Source organism: Doryrhamphus excisus, linkage group LG15 (assembly GCF_037039965.1).
Source record: "Doryrhamphus excisus strain RoL-2023G ecotype Guam linkage group LG15, RoL_Dexc_Guam_v1.1, whole genome shotgun sequence".
Classification (NCBI taxonomy): domain Eukaryota; kingdom Metazoa; phylum Chordata; class Actinopteri; order Syngnathiformes; family Syngnathidae; genus Doryrhamphus; species Doryrhamphus excisus.
The window spans coordinates 6375087-6394369 of NC_136371.1; the positions used below are offsets into that span (position 1 = coordinate 6375087).

The 19283-nt window shown below is 42.9% G+C and overlaps 1 protein-coding gene across 5 annotated transcripts in view; it reads right to left on the minus strand.

Annotated features, from left to right (window-relative positions):
* Positions 1-1294: 1294 nt before the first annotated feature.
* flna (filamin A, alpha (actin binding protein 280)) overlaps positions 1295-19283 on the minus strand; it is a 35806-nt gene continuing 17817 nt past the window's right edge. Inside the window, exons 10-49 of one of the 5 annotated variants that reach the window (XM_078796883.1) lie at positions 17901-18038; positions 17695-17821; positions 17479-17615; positions 17187-17383; positions 16959-17072; positions 16739-16882; positions 16527-16650; positions 16291-16451; positions 16110-16200; positions 15667-15836; positions 15403-15520; positions 15188-15300; positions 14932-15081; positions 14531-14849; positions 13573-13746; positions 13325-13487; positions 13082-13242; positions 12609-12776; positions 12413-12536; positions 12188-12344; positions 11924-12113; positions 11096-11119; positions 10446-10693; positions 10079-10153; positions 9396-9495; positions 9172-9312; positions 8952-9080; positions 8156-8329; positions 7735-7896; positions 7457-7660; positions 7226-7378; positions 7025-7147; positions 6639-6905; positions 6425-6562; positions 6048-6163; positions 4539-4671; positions 4267-4443; positions 3968-4186; positions 3690-3887; positions 1295-2589 (exon numbers count right to left, since the gene is read on the minus strand). In XM_078796883.1, the coding sequence (XP_078653009.1) occupies positions 2405-2589; positions 3690-3887; positions 3968-4186; positions 4267-4443; positions 4539-4671; positions 6048-6163; positions 6425-6562; positions 6639-6905; positions 7025-7147; positions 7226-7378; positions 7457-7660; positions 7735-7896; positions 8156-8329; positions 8952-9080; positions 9172-9312; positions 9396-9495; positions 10079-10153; positions 10446-10693; positions 11096-11119; positions 11924-12113; positions 12188-12344; positions 12413-12536; positions 12609-12776; positions 13082-13242; positions 13325-13487; positions 13573-13746; positions 14531-14849; positions 14932-15081; positions 15188-15300; positions 15403-15520; positions 15667-15836; positions 16110-16200; positions 16291-16451; positions 16527-16650; positions 16739-16882; positions 16959-17072; positions 17187-17383; positions 17479-17615; positions 17695-17821; positions 17901-18038 (6206 nt within the window). In that variant the 3' untranslated portion in view covers positions 1295-2404. Of the gene's footprint in view, positions 2590-3689; positions 3888-3967; positions 4187-4266; positions 4444-4538; positions 4672-6047; positions 6164-6424; positions 6563-6638; positions 6906-7024; positions 7148-7225; positions 7379-7456; positions 7661-7734; positions 7897-8155; positions 8330-8951; positions 9081-9171; positions 9313-9395; positions 9496-10078; positions 10154-10445; positions 10694-11095; positions 11120-11923; positions 12114-12187; positions 12345-12412; positions 12777-13081; positions 13243-13324; positions 13488-13572; positions 13747-14530; positions 14850-14931; positions 15082-15187; positions 15301-15402; positions 15521-15666; positions 15837-16109; positions 16201-16290; positions 16452-16526; positions 16651-16738; positions 16883-16958; positions 17073-17186; positions 17384-17478; positions 17616-17694; positions 17822-17900; positions 18039-19283 lie in introns of all 5 variants that reach the window. The other 4 variants (XM_078796884.1, XM_078796885.1, XM_078796886.1 and 1 more) reach the window with 4 other exon arrangements.

The window sequence follows — 19283 nt, forward strand, 5'->3', positions numbered from 1 at the left end:
GACCCAAATATCGACATTATCGATATCAACGGGGGAAAACCTCGATACTTGGGCTTCAGTTGTTTCATGTCCGATTGCAGGGGTTTCGTTCAAGATGCAACCTGGCTGTGTGTCAGGGGACCTATTATGCTCATTTTCGGCCCTTTGTTCCAAAAGAGCAGCTACATACGATACAAACGTAAAATCATTTATGGAACCAAGAAAAGACGGCTTATAAATTGTACTATATGGTATTAAAAGGGTTGATTATGTTGTAATTTCCCCAATCTGAATAATGTTTTGGGGTGCACGGCGCAATAAGTGGTTAGCACGCAGGCCTCACAGGAGATCCGAGTTCAATTCCACTCTTGACCTTTCTGTGTGGAGTTTGCATGTTCTCCTCATGCATGCGTGGGTTTTCTCCAGGTACTCCGGTTTCCTCCCACATTCCAAAAACATGCTAGGTTAATTGGCGACTCCACATTGTCCATAGGTATGAATGTGAGTGTGAATGGTTGTTTTTCTATATGTGCCCTGTGATTGGCCGGCGACCAATCCAGTGTGTACCCCGCCTCTCGCCCAAAGACAGCTGGGATAGGCTCCAGCACACCCCGCAACTGTCGTAAGGAAAAGCAGTAGAAAATGAATGTTTTGGGGTTGGTGGATAGCAGTTTGGATAGCAGTGTTTATATATTTACTATACGCACAGCTTGCATAGCAGTGTAGATTTACTATCTATATTTAGTATATGTACAGCTTGCATAGCAGTGTAGATTTACTATCTATATTTAGTATATGTACAGCTTGCATAGCAGTGTAGATTTACTATCTATATTTCGTATATGCACAGCTTGCATAGCAGTGTATTTTTACATATCATCCCCTGAAAACAACATTGTCATAGCCGGCATCAAGACGATTGTGACATGCACAGTAGTGGTAGCATCATATTCTGGGGCTGCATGAGTGCTACCGGCACTGGTGAGCTTTTGCTGAGACATGAATTCCAACATATACTGCGACATTGTGCAGCAGAGCATGATCCTGACGGCGTGGCAGTTCTCCAACATGGTGAAGAGCACAAAGCTGGGTAGGACATTCATCAGTGTCGTCATAAATGGGAGTAGAGGATCACATGTGCAGCTCTGGTATGCCCAAGAGGATTAAGGCAATACGACGTACCAATGGTGATCACAAATTAGGACTTTGAACACAATTTTGACATGTTCACTGTGAGGTACATACAAGCTGTACCGACTACAATTATGAGTGTTCAACCAGGTTCTTTTTGCATTGGATAAATAACACAAAGCCGTAACAGAAAAATATTAGACAACATTTATTGTGTATCAAAATACTGTCTTACAAACACATTTAAAGCATTTTATTTCGGACAAGATATTTTTTTGTAGATGCTGAGAGAAAAAAAAAGGGATGGAATGGGAGGCAGTTCAAAAATGGTGAAATACAAACACTGAGAAGAAAAGCAACATGTTCTTTTTGTATTTTTGGTCGCTCTTGGAAAGATGTGTTGAACCACAACATCTTTAGCCCTTTTGTCCAGCATCGTTTTATAAACTTCCCTTTTGAAAAGAAATGCTCACGTGTCCCAACACAAAGACCACGTCGGGTTGGGGTGTGTTTTAGAGAGAATCCAACATCACACATGAAAAAAAAAACACACACAGAAAAGCGTTGGTGTCGTTCGCAAGCATGTGACAAGTTAACTACAGCCAAGCGTGTTAACCGTTCACGTAATCCTGCCCCTGCTTTTTATTCGATATTAATTATCTAGTCTAACGCGCATAACAATTTTACGAAGTCACACTATCAGCAGGTAAAACAACCGTGTTAGTCAAAAAGCATCATGGACAACACATATTAAGTGGAAGAGGCATTTGCCAATCACCACTGCTACAAATAACCCCGTTTATTATCTAGCTGAGCTAATTTACATTTTATACGCCAAAAAGGTGACATGTGTTACATGTTTCCTGACATATAAATGCTCAATTTCCATATAGTTTGGCCTGGAGGGGGTCCGTAACGTACTGGATAGGACTTAACCCATGTATCCCCCCATGCTTGAAAAATGCAAAATCACAAGGCTAAATTCACGGCTGGTTTACAATCATTACAAAAGGTGCGTTATCCTCCTCCCGAGACTTGTTGCTTATTTGAAATATACGAGAACATGGATTCCACTGCTGAAAACAGAGGAATATTTGCATCTTTGGGAGATGGTTATGGATAATCTAATATCAGAATGAAAAATGTCAGCGTTTGCTTTGTAGTTGGTGCAAACATAAAAAAAAAACAAAAGAAAAACAGCAATGTATAACGTGCATGGGACTTGGAGCTGTAAACAATTACAACAGTGGTAAGAGAAGTTGCTGAATGTGGAGCAGATTTTTTTTTTTTTTTCTTAGACAATGACATGGAAGGGGCTGCCGGGAATGTGATCATTCCCCCATTTCACCACCAGGATGTACTCTCCCTTGTCTTTGAGCTGGTAGCTGACGTTATACAGGCGGTTGCCCAAATGTTTCACCAGGATCTCCTCACAGGGGACTTTGGGGCCGTCAACCCCGACCAGCAACATGTTACGACCTGAGGACACACATGTAAACGTATCAGTCTAAACTAAGGCTTAGGGCAGGGGTCTCAAACACGCGGCCCTTGGGCCAAATGTGGCCCGCAGGTAGTTTGAGGCCCCCGCCTTGATATGAAAGTTTAATGTTAGTGCGGCCCGCGCAAGTTTGATATGGATGCTGTATGGTATCATGTACCCGTAAAAAATTATTACGTTTGATTAATGTTCATGTTAAAGGTTGAATAACTGTTAATAGTTATCCTCCCTATCCGTGTGGAAGTGGTAAGTTTTTGGCTATTTAAGTTTAAAGGAAATAACTTGAAGGCTATCGTTTAGGTCGCTAGCTCTCTAGTTTGAGAATGTGTCTCAAGACCCTGCAGTTGCGCAATATGTTGTAAAAAAAAAAAAAAAAAAAAAAAGTATACTTGTGACTATAGTCGTGTTTTGTCATGTCTACAGGGCTCTAATAATGCTTTGGTAATTTTAATCTGAAAAAAATCATTTGTCTACCCACCAACTATATGTGGTTTAAAAGTTTTTTTATTATTTGCCGTTTTATTATCATTATTATATTTATTTATTACTGATTGATTGTCTTTATTCTTGATTTTTTAATTTATTTTTCATCTTATTTTGTGCAGAAAAATAAAAATTAAGATATTTGAGAACAGTGGAATGTTTTATCAGAGCTTTTATTGTAGAAAATCGTAACCAAAGCACTGAAAAAGTTTGTATATTTTTCTGTTTTTAATAGATGCGTTTTTTTTTTTTTGAAAACCTGATGCAGCCCAGCCTTGCCCAGACCCTAGCTCCAGTGGCCCCCAGGTAAATTAGACCCCTGGCTTAGGGCTTGTTGTGTCTGTGATGTCAAAGTGTGGCTTGACATTGATTGGCATATACTGCCTACTGACGTTTGGGAGTGTTTTTCTTATCGTCGTCATTGCTTTCAATGTAAATATTCATATATTGTACTGTTTGTACTGTTAAGTGGAGTTACAATTGGATCCACTGTTCTTGATGACCAAAGCAGTCTGAAAACTAGAAAAATAATATATGGTGGATGTTTGGGAGAGAGGATAATCATCTCTTATGTTAAAGACATATTAATGTTACACACCTGCTTTGCTGCAGTCAACAGTGAAGCTGTTCTTCTGACCAACAAAGCCTTTGGTGAGCCCCAGGCCTTTAGCCGCCACCTTACTGGCATCTGATTTGGTAGGAGCAGCCTGCTGTGTGGAGCTGATGGCACGGGTCACAGGGTCAACCATGACAGAGGAGGTTTCGTGCATACTGTGGCTGGAAACGAGCTTGGAACCTGGAGCAGGGTAGGACAATGTTAGCTACACTCCAGCATCATGTTTTCATAGTACAGGGTTTGCTACTGGTCTTTCTCACCAGTGATCTTTGCCTTGAAGGGGCTTCCCACAATGTGGTAGGGTCCACCGTATTTAATAGATATGAGATAACTGCCAGGTGCCATAGGGGTGTATGTGACCTTGTAGCCCTCAGAGCACTCAACACAGTCCATCTTCACCTTGGAGGGACCGTCGATGGTCACAGCCAAAGCACCTGGGCCTGCATTGCTTGTGTTGACCACAAATTCACAAGCCGTTCCTACAGGGAAGGAAATGAAAACAAATAAGGTTATAATGAATAATTATTTGGGTATGATGAAAGACGAATCAGAATGTTACCGGTGTTGCCTCCTTCTAACCCTGGTCCATAGGCCGACACCATGCCAGGGTCTCCAGCCTGCCCCGTCTCTCCAACACGGATCTTAAATGGACTACCTGGGATGTGACTTCCATTGAACTTAACATCAATTAAATAGAGACCATTTTCTCTTGGGATGAAGCGCACTGCGTATTTATCTAGACAAAAGTAAAAAAAAAAAATCAAGTAAGACTTTTCCCCCAAATTCAGACTCCATCGCTGCAAGTTGTTCAGGTATCATTTTTGCAGTTACCTTGGTCAATTTCAGTAACGCAACACTCCTCCAGAGCCCCCGAGGGGCTGTGAACCTTTGCATCGATCACACCCTTTGCTCCATTCAGGCTGACTGCAAATGATGCCGGCTGGTTCACCTTCAAGCCTGATTCCTGCTCGACAAATCACACTCACACACTCAATTCAGTGTATTTTGTAAACCTTCGTAAACATTATACAACATATATATGTTGTATAATATATACGTATATATAAAACATATATTGATATATATAGATATTTACATAAATACTCTACCTTACCTGGAGGTCGCTAACAAGGCTAAAGAGGAGGGCTGTATAGTACAAATGCAAAAAAAGCAGGGATTTGACGAAACAGTACCGGGATCAGAAACTAGATAGTTTAACATTATTTTAAAAAATGACAAAATGTAGGACTGGACAAACAAACCTTTTAAAATTTAGCCAAGTGACGTACACAGTGACAGCACTTCGATGCTACTTATTTATGTTAATGTGTAGTTACGAAACAACACATAGTAGATTACAGATTGATTCCAGGGTATACTAAATTTCCCAAAGTATCCTGTTTTGCCAGAGGTCATATGCATCAATCACATTTTCATCTGACAAAGCTGAAGTCTGATGGGAACACCAAAGTAATTTGGATTGCAAGGTTTATAGTGGCTGATACTTTAACTTGCTGAAGGATACTGTAGTGACCTGTTAGTTACGTGTAGTGTTTAGATTCAAACGTGACACGAGTCTATGTGTATGCATGCTTGACATCTGCTTTGAGTTGAGTTTCCTGATTGGTTTGGCATGGATGCGTCCGAAAGTAGCGTCTTTTTTGTATAGAGATCAACCACCTCATCATCATATTCTTACAACATCCAGGTAGAGGTTACAAATACGATTTTATCCTTAATGTTGCTTAGTGTTGGTTTTTCAGAGAGAGTATTACAGACGAAAAATTTTTTTTTGGATTCATTTACGTGAGCACGTACGTACCACCTGTATTTATGTATGTATATTCCATTCTGAAACATAGTACAGTCATGTACAGTATACTGCTTGTTGTGTAATGTACTGTACTGTACTGTACGTGAACAGAGAGGAAAAAAAACAGCCCATGTCAGACCTCTTTAACCCATTAGCCCCTCACATGACTTTAGAGAGGGGAGGCTGTTGGGAGCCTTTAGAATGAGGCACGAGAAACACACACAATCCTCTTGTATGCCAGAAGCCCTTGCACTGCCCAACAATGCAGCAGCTGCTCACAATTTCATCTACCCTTGTATCAACTTGTAAGTATCCAGCTGTACTTTATCCATGATAAGAAGTACAATTTTGCTAAATAACAAAACTCAAAAATGTTGCATTTTCCTGTTACACACACTTATGAAATCCTTACCTTAAAGCACTATTTTATAAAAGTTTACAATCTACAAACAGCTGCATTTTGGGCAGTGAACTGCGGCCTGGTGGGTGCTTGCGCACGGACATGTGTGTATGTCTCAGAGCCTCACCTGAAGACTGGCAACAGTGAGGCGTCGGGCGTCATCTGATGGCGAGGCCACTGGAACGATGAAGGGGCTGTCGGGGATGTGCTCGTCATTGAAACGAATCGACACCTCATAGTCTCCTGTACACACACAGAAAAGATTTGCATTGAAAAAGGAAAACACATATTGTTGATACATACATTGTTGATATGACAGTGTTTGCATCATCTAGACATTTGATTTTAATCAATCAAGAACCAACCATTTTTTAGTGTACATCTGTTGCTTGGGGAGGAACTGTGTGATGCATATCATCCTACTCTGATCCAGTTGAGACTTTTAACCTCATCCAGATGCTGTTATGTAAAAATAACATGCAAATATAGCATCTCCCGTCTCACCTGGTTCTTGCACTATATAAGACACTCCACTGGATCCATCCTTACGGTCCTCAAACGCAATTTCAGCCTTGCTCGGACCCTCTACGGCAATACTGAGCCCTCCAGCGCCAGCCTCCCTTGTCCAGATGCTGAATTCAGCTTCATATGAAGACACGCCGAGTTAAAGATGTCGCATTATCTCAGCATAAACAAATCACACAGCCACCACACCTACCTGGCACGCCAGCCTCTGCTCTCTCCAGTCCAGGCCCTCCAGCACGGACCTTATGTGCCCCACCCTCTCCAAGGGGTCCAACAGTAAACTGGAACGGGCTGCCGGGTACGTGCATACCGTTGTATTTTACACATACGGTGTGGACACCCGTCTCGGTGGGGATGAAACGGATGCAATAGGTGTTGTTCTCTCCTTCCATTATGTCGGCCTGGTGAACCTGACCAGAGGGGCTGGTCACCTGTGCGGTCATATCAGCGATGCTGATCTCTGAAGAAACATGGAGTTGGAGTGTTGGAATGAATGGCAAAACACATTTATTCAGTGATGGGAAAAGTGGTTACCAATAAAAAACAAGACACAAGCAAAGTACAGTATTCTTTTGTCACCTGGGATCTTAAGACTGAGGTCACACTGGCTGCCAACATTGGCCACTGATGCTGCTCTCTTCTTCCTGGTAATGCTCTCCTTCATCCTGCCCTCACCTGTAACCTTCACTGTGAATGCGCTCCCTGTACACAAAAAAAAACAAGATTTCTTAATTTCCAAAATCCCTGTTGTGGTCGTGGCCGCTACTTTCAGATAAATACCTGGAATGTGTTGGTCAGCAAATTTGATGTTTATGATGTAATTTCCAGGTTCAGTGGGGCAGTATGTGACTTTACAGGTGCCGTCTTCCTGGTCCTCTGTGTTGATGTCAACTTTACTGGGTCCCTCAATGGATAAGCTTAAGCCACCGTAGCCTACATAGACCAAATATGTGAGTGGTTCCTTTCTTGAGGACTGAGATAAGAACAAGAGTCATTGAATCCAGCATCTACCTGCATCCCGAGTGTCAATGATGAACTCCGCAGGCTCAAAGGTCCTTGCCTCACTCAGCCCCTGCCCGCTAACATGAACGCGACTGGCGTCTCCGATCTCTGATTGCGTAATCATGACAGCGATGGGGCTGCTGGGAATGTGGCGCCCATTCTTCTTGATGTTCACTAAATGCTCTCCAATCTCCTTTGGAACAAATGAGATGCCTGCAACAAAGACATACCAATCCACTAAGTCAGGAGATTCAAATCTTGGATCTTTTGACATCTATCACACTCACCGACGTGGCCATTCCGCAGCATCTTAAGGAGGCAAGGTTCCTCACGACCACAAGGCGTGGTGAGTGAGGCCGTCAGCTGGCTCAGGTCAAACTCTCCAATGTCCAAAGGAATGTCAGCAGCCGAGCCAACCTTCAGATGGGACATTCTCATGGAGTCGTCGCCTGGAGACAGGAAGAGGATTATTAGGGTGCACACCTCTACAAACGGTACCTCAGTAAATAATAACATATGTAGAATTTATTTTATTGAAGGATTTATCTTTCGCTATTTCCAGTTGATCCCCCCCAACAACCTTAACTCTTCCCACAAAGTTGAGGCTCAGAATTGTCAAAAATGTCTTGATAGGATGAAAATTTAAGATTCTGGGATACCAGTCCAAACCAAAATTGACTAACATATTCATGAGTCATGATACTTTACCAGTAATCCTAGCAGAGAAGGGGCTGCCAGGAATATGCTTGTCATTATATTTGACGAGGATGCTGTAGTCTCCAGGCAGAACAGGCAGGTAGGACACAGTGCATGTCCCATCCTGGTTGTCCACACAGCTGATGTCCGCCTTGGATGGCCCCTCAATAGCCAGAGAGAGCCCACCTAGATAAAGAAAGACTATTTTTAATAGACTCTCCATATGGGAAGCACCCATTTTGATAGACTAGCCCTGTAGCTTTTCTTTTACACCAGGGGTCTCAAACTCAATTTACTTGGGGGCCACTGGAGCTAGGGTCTGGGCGAGACTGGGCCACATCAGGTTTTCCAAAAAATAAAAAAACGCATTTATTAAAAACAGAATGAATAAACTTTGCTTTGGTTTCAATTTTCTACAAGAAAAGCTCTGATAAAACATTCCACTGTTCTCAAACATCTTATTTTGTGTAGAAAAATAAAAAGTAAGATGAAAAATAAACAAACAAATCAAGAATAAAAGGTAGCCTTCAAGTTATTTCCTTTAAACTTAAAATAGCCAAAAACTTACCACTTCCACACGGATAGGGAGGATAACTATTAACAGTTATTTAACCTTTAACATGAACATTAATCAAACGTAATAATTTTTTCTGGGTACACGATACCATACAGCATCCATATCAAACTTGCGCGGGCCGCACTAACATTAAACTTTCATATCAAGGCGGGGGCCTCAAACTAGTGACCTGCGGGCCACATTTGGCCCGCGTGTTTGAGACCCCTGTTTTACACAATGTGAACCACATACCCTCTCCAGCATCTTTGGTGTTGACAGTGAAGACAGCAGGCTTGTTGACAGTGCCATGAATGAGGCCAGGACCATAGGCGCTGACATTCCCACTGTTCATGTAGTCCACATAAAACTGTAAGGGACTCCCTATGAATATCAATAAAGACCAGATGGTAGAAGAATTAAAGCACTATCTTCTCACTCATGTGATGTAATGCCTCAAAGACAAAAGTCATACCAGGGATGTGAATGCCATCATATTTAATGTCCATCTCATGTAGCCCCGCCTCAATTGGAGCGTACTTGACAGTAACTGTGCCGTCTTTGTTGTCTGTGATGTCAGGTTTGGCAACTTTGCCCGATGGCATTCTGACCTCGCCTTCAAGTTTAGAAAAAAGAGCACACGATGAGTTACACAGAACCCAAAGGTCATCCCCAGACAACCTTTACAGCCTTTCATACCTGTGATCTCTCCCTTCTGAATGGTGAACGGGATGACTAGGTCAAACGGCCTGAGCCCTGTCACATCTAGACCATTCATTCCCAATGGCCTGTCTGTTGCCTAGGAGACAGAGTGCACAGTTCTACTACACAGTACTGGAAGACGCAGCATAGTAACGATACTACCAGAACACAATACAAGAGAGGCAAACTTTTGAGACAATGAGATGACTGACAAGACAATGATGGTCATGATGATGATGATGACACCAACACAAACTGTTAGAATGAGATGAAGACAAACACTGGAAGGTCTAAGAACAAGTCATTCAGCAAACACGCCCACATGGATGATTGTCAACACAGATCATTTGTCCGCACAGTAAGTTGTCAAAGAGCCTTGGGAAATGCAATATTTTATATTCTATGAATTGGACCCCATCATTACATAAATTGATTGTTAACTTTTTACTATACGCACTAGCCTTTTTGTTACTGAGCAGCTTTATTTGCATTGTCCATGTGAGGAACCCTGTTAATGAAATGAAGGAAAAAGGAGAGAAAGTCCTCTCAGAGGTGAAACACCTGTAATGAGAACGCAAACACTGATGCAGGCCATGTTTGACGGTGCCGAGCAAATGAAAGAAAGGAGACAAATTGGGGGAAAACATGAGAAAAATGTGGGACGCAGAGTTTTTAGGTACCCAGGGCTGTTGAGCGTAGTACTGGGGCATTTGGCTCTGCTGCATGAGTTGGTCTGATGGAGCTCCCTCCAGTGCCTGAGGGGGCGAGAGGTTGGGGGAAAAAATAGACAAGTTGTAGGGAAATGAAACATTGCGTGACACCAGCAGGATCCAATGTTGAAGTTTCTGGAGAGAGAAACTGTTGAGTTTATCTCTTCTTTCTGGGGGACACATTAGGCACTTTTGCCTCCAAACTATACTGTGGAGTTTACTGACTAACATTGTGTGCATTGTGCTCTCAACCAACCTCCACAGTCTAATTTAATCAGCAATTTGTTGTGCTTACATAAAACCTTACACCGTTTACTCAGCCTGCAAATGTACTCACCGTGACTTGGAAGGGACTGTTGGGGATGTGCTCGCCTCCAAAACGGACGCAGATGACATACTCGCCAGGCTGTGGTGCGGTGTAAAAAATGTCGAATGTTCCGTCCTCATTTTCTACAACGTCTACGTCCAGTTCTGCTCCCTCTGGCGTGCAAACGCTGCAGGTGACCTTGCCTTTCCCAGCAGCTTTTGCATCCACTGTAATGACCGTCTGTTCGCCGATCTGGATGGTTGGGCCAACACCTGCACCTACGGAATTTAAACGTTGCCAATTAGATAAAAAGGATTTATAGATTTCAGGAGGTACTATTACTATACACATTTAGCATGCACATTCCACAACCAAGAGCACGAGTTAAAGATAAAATCTAATCATGTTAAATCAGGAATCTACAGTACTTGCCCACCATTTGTTATTATTTATAGAACTGGAAGCCTGATTAGCCAAAGTACCATTCCAGCATGCTGTCCTCTTGTTTTAGTTAGTATTAGTGTATCCAAATGAACATGTGGGCAAAATACAAAGGAGGTTTTGCTCTGTGGGCAATAACACATCAAAGTTAAAAAGGAGAGCGAATTAGAACCCAGGTTTAAAGCAGGTGCCACTCTGGTCCATGCTCAAAGACACACAGTTCAGTTCAGTGGGCTTACCTAAACCGTGACCGCCGATTGACACTGATAGTAGGAGCGGTGACAAGGGACAGGATGAACAAGAGACAAAAGTGACAAACACAAGATAGTCAGGTGGGGGTGCGGGTGGTAGAAGGCAAAATCTGTGTGCTCCAAAAAACACGAATGAAAAACAAAACAGTGATGGTGCCATGTGAAGCAGGGCAGAGTGGCGTGTGTGTGTGTGTGTGTGTGTGTGTGTGTGTGCATGGCAATGTGTATGTGTGGAGCAGGGAATGAACCAAGGAGGGGTGTAACTAGAGCACAGTGACAGGAACACGGCAAATCAATGCTGAGAAAGTTCAAAAATAAAATAAAAAACAGCAGCAGAACTGAGTTTCACTTAAATCCAAGAGGTTTTTAGAGTGAGCATGTAAAAGATGACGATAAGCGGAATTCATATGCTGATTCAAATCTCAAAGAGGTTAAAACAAAATTCTGTGGCTCTGGTCCCATTTTTTTGGTGATGAAAATACACAGTAGCAGGGAGCAACGGTCCAAACCAGCCATTTTATGGTGGGAACTACTTTTCTGAGTAATCTCATGCCCCCAGTTAGTGACCTTTACCACAGATTAAGATGAAGTGATGCGTACTGTCATGTAATTCACATGTCTTCCTTTAACAGTAGCACTTGTCAAGAAAAGGTGTATTTCTGGGGAAAATACAGCATTGAATTTAAAAAAATGAGTTTGAAAGACAGTACCAAAAATTGTGTTTCGTATGGGGGGAATTTGGTATGTGTGGTTCACATATTTGCAGGGAGGTTTAAACTCCAAATACAAGCATGAGGGTCACCGTCCAGTGCATACCTGTGACAGTGCATTTGCTGGCATCTCCGGTGGGTAGGGCCCGGATGCGATACGGTGAATATGGGATCTCGTCTCCCCCATACTTAATCAAGATAGTGTATCGGCCAGTCATGTCCGGAACATAGGACACCAGGTAGGTTCCGTCATGGTTGTCACGGATGTTGGCCTTCTTTAGCTTTCCTTCTGGGTCCTGAACTCAGTTGTTTTTCATTAAATAGGGTTTAGTTTAATTAGACAATATACCTTGCATGCTGAGAGACTCACGGTGATCTGGACAGCTAGTAGTCCCTCTCCTGCGTCTTTGGCATCGATGGTGAACTCCACAGGCAGAGAGGCAGGAACACCCGTGGTGTTAAGACCAGGTCCACTAGCACGCACTTTACTGGCATCGTGGGTGGGAAGCACCTTGACCTTATAGGGGCTGACAATATATTTTGGTGTCATGCAATGTCAACCAATGTAATTACAGGCTGTGTGCATGTGTCGTACCTGCGTGGGATCTCTTCATCCGCATATAAGACATTAATGGAATATGGACCCTCTCTAGTAGGAATATAGTTGACTGTATGAGTTTGGTCACCATTATCCAAAATTTCTGCAGGTTCCACCACACCTAACAAGCATAACCGCAAAACATTATAATTCAAGCAAAGTGTTAACAATTCATGTACACTTGAGAACACACCTTTGGGTCCCTGCACGCGAACCTGCAGTGGAGCCACTCCAGCTTTGGACGCATCCACTGTGAAGGCCTGAGGAATATTGGCCCTGACATTATTACCCAGCCCTGGACCTTGGCATTTCACCTTGGAACTGTCCACGGTGTCGTTGACTGGCACAGAGAAAGGACTTCCTGCCAAGAAAACGTTGGTTTAGACTGGCGGTCTGACAAGCTTCCCATAAGGGAGGAAGCATCAGGAGAGCACAGCCGCTTGGGAGAAATAACCCCCTTTTCAAACCTGCTAGGATAACTGCAGTTACATTACAAGCAAAATTAATTCATTTATTTATTTGAACCATTTTTTATGTTCTCTTAATGAGGGTCAAGAGTGGTCGGGGGCCTCATTGTGCTTCGCAGTGTATCTTCCAAGTCTCAACCTACAAACAGCATTGCCACAATAACACTTGGTTGGACGTTAAAGTTCACAAAATGATTACCGTTGATGGGCTGTCCTCCATAAGTTATGTTGAGGTTGTACGTCCCTGGCTCATAGGGCACGTACTCAACACTGCAGCTACCGTCTTTGTTATCAGTGCAGGACATTTTGGCCTCTGAAGGACCTTCCATCGCCAACCCAAGACCACCAGTACCTGCTCCACTGTAAGTAACAATAGAAAACAATGAGAACCTTTACTATTTAGCTGTGTGCTTGCTGAGATCTTGAGCAACTTCTCGTTTACCGTGTCTCCACTGTGAACTTATTGGGTTTGTTGGTAGTGCCGCTCTTCAGACCAGGACCATGAACGCGCACTCGGGCAGGATCACACCCTTCGGTGACGGCAACATGGAATGGACTCTTGGGCACTGGAGTGCCGTCATAGCAGACCTCAACACTGTGCGGGCCTGAAGCATAGACATGGAAGCAGGTTCAAAACCTTGTGTACCACAAATATGCACTGCATCACCAAATTGGGCATTTGATACTCACCCTCCTCATAGGGAGTGTACTCTACATTGTAGGTTCCATCCCCAAGGTCAGTGATCAGGCTGTCAGTGTGGCTGCCAGATGGGTTGCTGATGACAGTTTTGATGTGATCACCTCCGGACAGAGTGAGAGCTCGAGCATCTACCGTGAAGTCTGTGGTTGCTTCACGGAAAATACCTTAAAAAAAAAAACAAAAAAACAGCACAGTGGGTGTAATTATTTGCATGTTTTAAATTCAATGTTGTAATTCCCTGATGATACACTGCAGATATATAAGTTACATGCAAGTCAATGACAGTACACTACTTGATGCTATGTCTTTTTTGTACCAGGGTCCTTGCTAAGTAACCACCCCCGCCCCCCCCCCCCAACCTCCTCGACCGAATGACTCAGTATGCTCATCTATGGCAGTTAGTGGTTACTCCACTTACTTCAAAAAAGGGGCCAAAGGGAAAAAATGTGGTCAGATAATTACATCACTGGAGAGTCAAACTGTTTTTCCGTTATTCTTATTCAAAAATGTAAGTGGTAAGAAGGAAATCTGCGGCTGTAGGGATGAGACAACCAGAAAATGCAGAGCTCATTTTTAAACTGAGCGATTTCAGCAATGCAAGCCTGCCAAACCAATCTAATCTATGAATTACTGTTTATGTAACTGTAGTAGTAGTAGTAGTAACACCTAGGCGGGTATATCATAAGTTATTTTTTCCACGATTTTTCCACACACACACACACACACACACACACACACACACACACACACACACACACACACACACACACACACACACACACACACACACAGAGATATTTGGCACTAAAAACAAAGGTTTTCAAAACCTCTGGCCAAAAAGCGCGATTATCTATTGGATAAATGTGACGACATTCACTGTAGATACACACAGACACACACGCAATAAACAAAAGAACAACAATGTCAATATAAGACATTAAATTTCACCTTTGCCTTCCACTCCTGGTCCAAACACACGGACTCCACTGGCATCGATGGCTGGTTCCACAGTGAGCCGAGCTGGGAAGTTGGGCACATCCTGGCCACCGTAGCGGATGGTCAGAGTGTATGATCCGGGATAGAGGGGAATGTAAGTGATGGTGTAAGTGCCATCGCCGTTATCCTGAATATGAACTTCAGCCTCTGTTCCACTGTCAGAAATAATCTCTATAGTCAGTTCAGCTGGGCCAGCATTGGTACAGTCCACGATGAATTCCCCGGTCTCCCCAACCTTGGCACGCTCCAAGCCTGGGCCAGAGCAGCGTACCTGACAGAAGAATGTTTTTGTTCACTATCATATCACAACAAAAGGCACTCGCTTTTAAAACCTGTGTAGATATCAGGTGTACCTTGGATGGGTCGGTGGAAGGGTAAGCTATGGGGGTGAAAGGTGATCCAGGGATCTGGACGCCATCATAAGTCAGTTCAACCTGGTACGGCCCTGCCTCTCGTGGGATAAACTTCACTTGACTGGTTTCTGGGCTTAGCCCGGGCTCCACCTGAGTTAGGACACATGATTTTATAAACCAACACTAACTCTGCAGTATGTACATACAATAACAAGAGATTATATTTTATTGTAATAATAATAATAATGTGCTCCACCTTGCTGGCCACTGGTTTTCCTGAGGGTGCGGTCACCTTGGCCGCCACTTTTCCCTGACCTCCAGCGCCCTTTGATTTTACATTCACCTCTTGGTCTTTGCCTACAGTCATCTCTACAAACACCACAAGCATATTGAGAGTAAATGTAAACAATGCTGTGTAGAAACAATTTTCAGCTGTGTGATTTTTTTTTTTTAGTACGGCTTATCACATACTATCCCCCAGGCCTGTGACATTGATCTTGCTGAGGTCCAGTGAAGGTGCCACAGCAACATTGAAGGGACTCTTGGGTATATGATCACCACCATAGGTCACAGCAAGCCCCAGAGGACCCTGATGTCAGGAGGGAATTGAGATACAGTGTAAGAGCTATGTAATGAAATAATTACAATTAAATCATTTCTTATTTGGCTTGGTTATGAACCAGATTTGTTTCCTAATGTTTTGAATGGTTGTGCATATTATTTGTCATGCCTTACCTGCTGCACAGGAGTGTATTTCACAGTGTGTGTGTTGTCGTGGTTGTTGATAATTTCAAAATCTTTCACAGCCTCTGCTTTGATGGGACCGCTGAAGTTGCAGTCCAGGTTTGCTTTTCCTGCTCCTTTAGTGTTCACGGTGAAATGGGTGGGCTTGTGTAATTCAACACCTACAAAAGCAGCAGAAAGTGCAACCAGATAACAATTCTGTTAATGGAAATGCTATTTATAGATATGAATTAGAAATAAATACACATCAATATTCACTATTGAAACATTTGGTCCCTTTAGATAAACATCAGTTAGTGGGCAATGTTTGCAACATGCAAAAGCATACATTAATGCATAATACAAATTTCAGACCATATATGTATTATTTAGTTAATCCACAAAATCTAATGGAAAATTAATTAACAGCACATTGAAATGAAATGGTCTCTTACCACTGCGGCTGAGTCCTGGTCCTTCTGCCTTGACTTTACTGGCATCATGAGCAGGATCCACCTTTACCCTGATTGGCGTCATTGGAATAGCCTGAAAAGTAAAAACATGAAGCGGAATAAAGTCAGTATAGTCACATAGTGATACTTCTTACTCTATCTTAAATGTGTGAATGCAACTCACTTGATCAGCAAAGAGAACCATGATGGTGTAGCTCCCGGCTCCAGGAGGAGTATATTTGACAGTGAATGTATCATTATCATTCCGAATAATGTCAAAGTCAATGTCAGCTTCTGCAGGTCCCACCACGCCAGGGGCGCACTTAATTCCTATGCTTATGTCACCTACAGATAACAGAATGTATGAAATGATGACATTCTTATCCTCAAATTAGTCTTGTGGAAGATGTCCAATCTTACCTTGCCCAGCCTCGGCACAGTCAACGGTGAAATATGTTGGTTCAAAGGCCTTGAGACCGGTCTTAGCCACCCCAGGTCCTGATACCTTGACCTTGTTTGGGTGACAGCCTGCCCCAACGTTCATCTGTTGACCAGTGCAAAGGAAAGGAGACCATTTTGTGAGTCTTTTGAAGAAATCAATGGAAATTGTTATACATAATATGTGTACTTACCCTAAAAGGGCTGTCGGGGATGTTCACGCCGCCCCAGGAGACCATGACGGTGTGTTTCAAAGGTTTCCGTGGTGTGTAAGTACAGGTGTAAGTGCCGTTGCCATTATCTTTAACATGCACATCCAGAGGAGTGCCTTCCCCATCCTGCAGAGAACAAACAAAAACATACGTTTCAATATTTACGTCCTTTAGGCAGCATTACAACATGATGCACCTCTACCTGTGCCACAATCTTCAAAGGAGCTTTTCCACCCTGCTTGGCATCCACTGTGAACTCAGTAGGCTTACCAACAGCCAAACCACTGCTCTGAAGACCTGGACCATACGCTTTAACCTGGAATAGGAGGAATATAAATGAAGGGAAACTATGGATGTAATGTAAAAATAGTTACAAACTCTAGCGGTGACTATTGTATTGATCTGCTTGTGTCTCCAGAGATATGCTAACCTTGTCAGGATAGAAGTCTTTTCCAGGTGGGTTGACAATTTCAGCCATGAACGGGGAGTGCTGAATGTCCTCATTGTTGCAAAGCACATGTACCGCATACTCGCCGGGCTCTGTGGGCCAGTAGCGCACATCACAAGAACCATCGCCCTTGTCGTCACATTCAATCTTGGCTTGTGATGGACCCTCCACAGAGAAACCTGAATAGAAGAAAAGAGTTTAGCAGTGCTACCAAAATAGTATGTGATGAACTTTTTCAGAAATGCAAAAAAAAACAACAAAAAAAAAAACATACCCAGTGTGCCAACGTTGCCTCCTACAGCCTCCACTACAAAGTCAGCAGACTTGCCAATCACACCGCCCTCTAGGCCTGGACCCCAAGCTCTCACCTTCTGCTGGCCAGCCTCAGGACCGATCTTGACTTCAATGGGACTGAAGAGCAGAACATCTTAGTAAATATCTTCAATCCCATACAGTCGATAGTAGGATTTGTTTCAGTGCAAATGTGTACCTGCGGGGGATGTGCTGTCCTCCCCAGGTGATGGTGATAGAATATGTTCCAGGAGTGGTGGGGTAATACTCAAATCCATAAATACCATCTCCCAAATCTTTCCTTTTACATGGCTCCTCAAGCCCCTCTGCAAACAAGTGATATCAGTACTAGTTACAAGTACTTCATCTTAAATTGTATATTAAAAGGTTTTTTCAACAACTCACTGGGACCCTTAATGGTGACTTTGAGTTCTCCAGTGCCGGCGCCTTTGGTATAAACTTTAAAGTCTGCAGTCTCCTTTATCCTCAAGCCCTTCGGCTGCAGACCACGGCCCTTAGCTTTGCAGAGGCTGGGGTTGCATGCTGCAAAGACACACATACGAAGTGAGAGAAGCTCTTGGGTATTCTGACAGATGTAGATGAATGCATCCGTGAGAAAAAAAAAAGTGCATGATTCCTGTAAAACTACACCGTAAATAGCACAGATGTTAAATAAATGTTTTTATGTAACTTTTGACCCATGTCTTGTTTAGACAAAAAACATTGGGTTATTTTTTCTGATGCCAATTTGACGTTGAACCTCAGCTACCTCAGACAATGTTGTATTGGACCTCTTGCAAATTGCATTCTAAAGTAATCTTAGTGTATTTTAGGATTCCTGGGTTTGTTTGTTGGTGAGAAAGTGTACTTACCAATCTCATTTAAGATAACTTGGCTGCCTGAGGTCAGAGACCCTTGAGGACTTTAAATCTCAACTGGTGAGGACCTGTTTTTAGTGGGTATTGTCCGATGTTCGTGAATGCACCTCATGTTCTCATTTCTATTTGCTTTCTATGCTGCCGTAAAGTGCATGCCATGTTTACAGGCGGCATCGTATCAAGCTGGAGCAGGAAGGGAAGTACATTGCATGGGGACTTGCCGTTTGTGGCTCACAAAAAGATGGGGAGCTGCAAGCGTCTGTGGGACAAGAGCGCACTGAGAGAGACAGCGTCTCACATCTGATGCTCTAATTTAAGCACTTTCAAGCATAAAATGGCTAAATGAAGTAAATAAAAAAGGTATTCAAACAGATATATTCAAAAGATGCTGATGTTGCATTTCCTTTTTCTTCTTTTCTATCCTCTCCTGCTCCGGCCGCTTCAACTTTGCCTGACAAAATATTAAATAAAATCAAATAATAATCCAGGGAAAGTGTAGGGTACACTTTTCCCATGTAAAGGCATTTATATCAGTAAATCTATCTGCCCCAATAGCTGGACAGGACAGACTTGATTGCTGGAACAATAGTATTTTATTGCAGGTTTGAATTACCACACTACATGCACAATATTCCCTTCTAAAAATCTTGAGCAAAAAAAAACAACCCAAAAAACAGGCCAATATTGCAGCCGTAAACCACAGCAACCTGAAACGCATCACTTCCTGTCCGCCGCTCACTCTTGCCCCCTTGTGAAAACATTTACAGCATGTCCTTTTTAAGTGTCATATGGATATGGCTTATTTACTTTTGCATCAAAACATATTTCTGCCTCCTCTGTGTTTTGATAATGCTGTCCCGCGGCTGGAAAGCTTTGGAATTGTGCCTTTTCTCTTTCTGTCCGCCCTCCA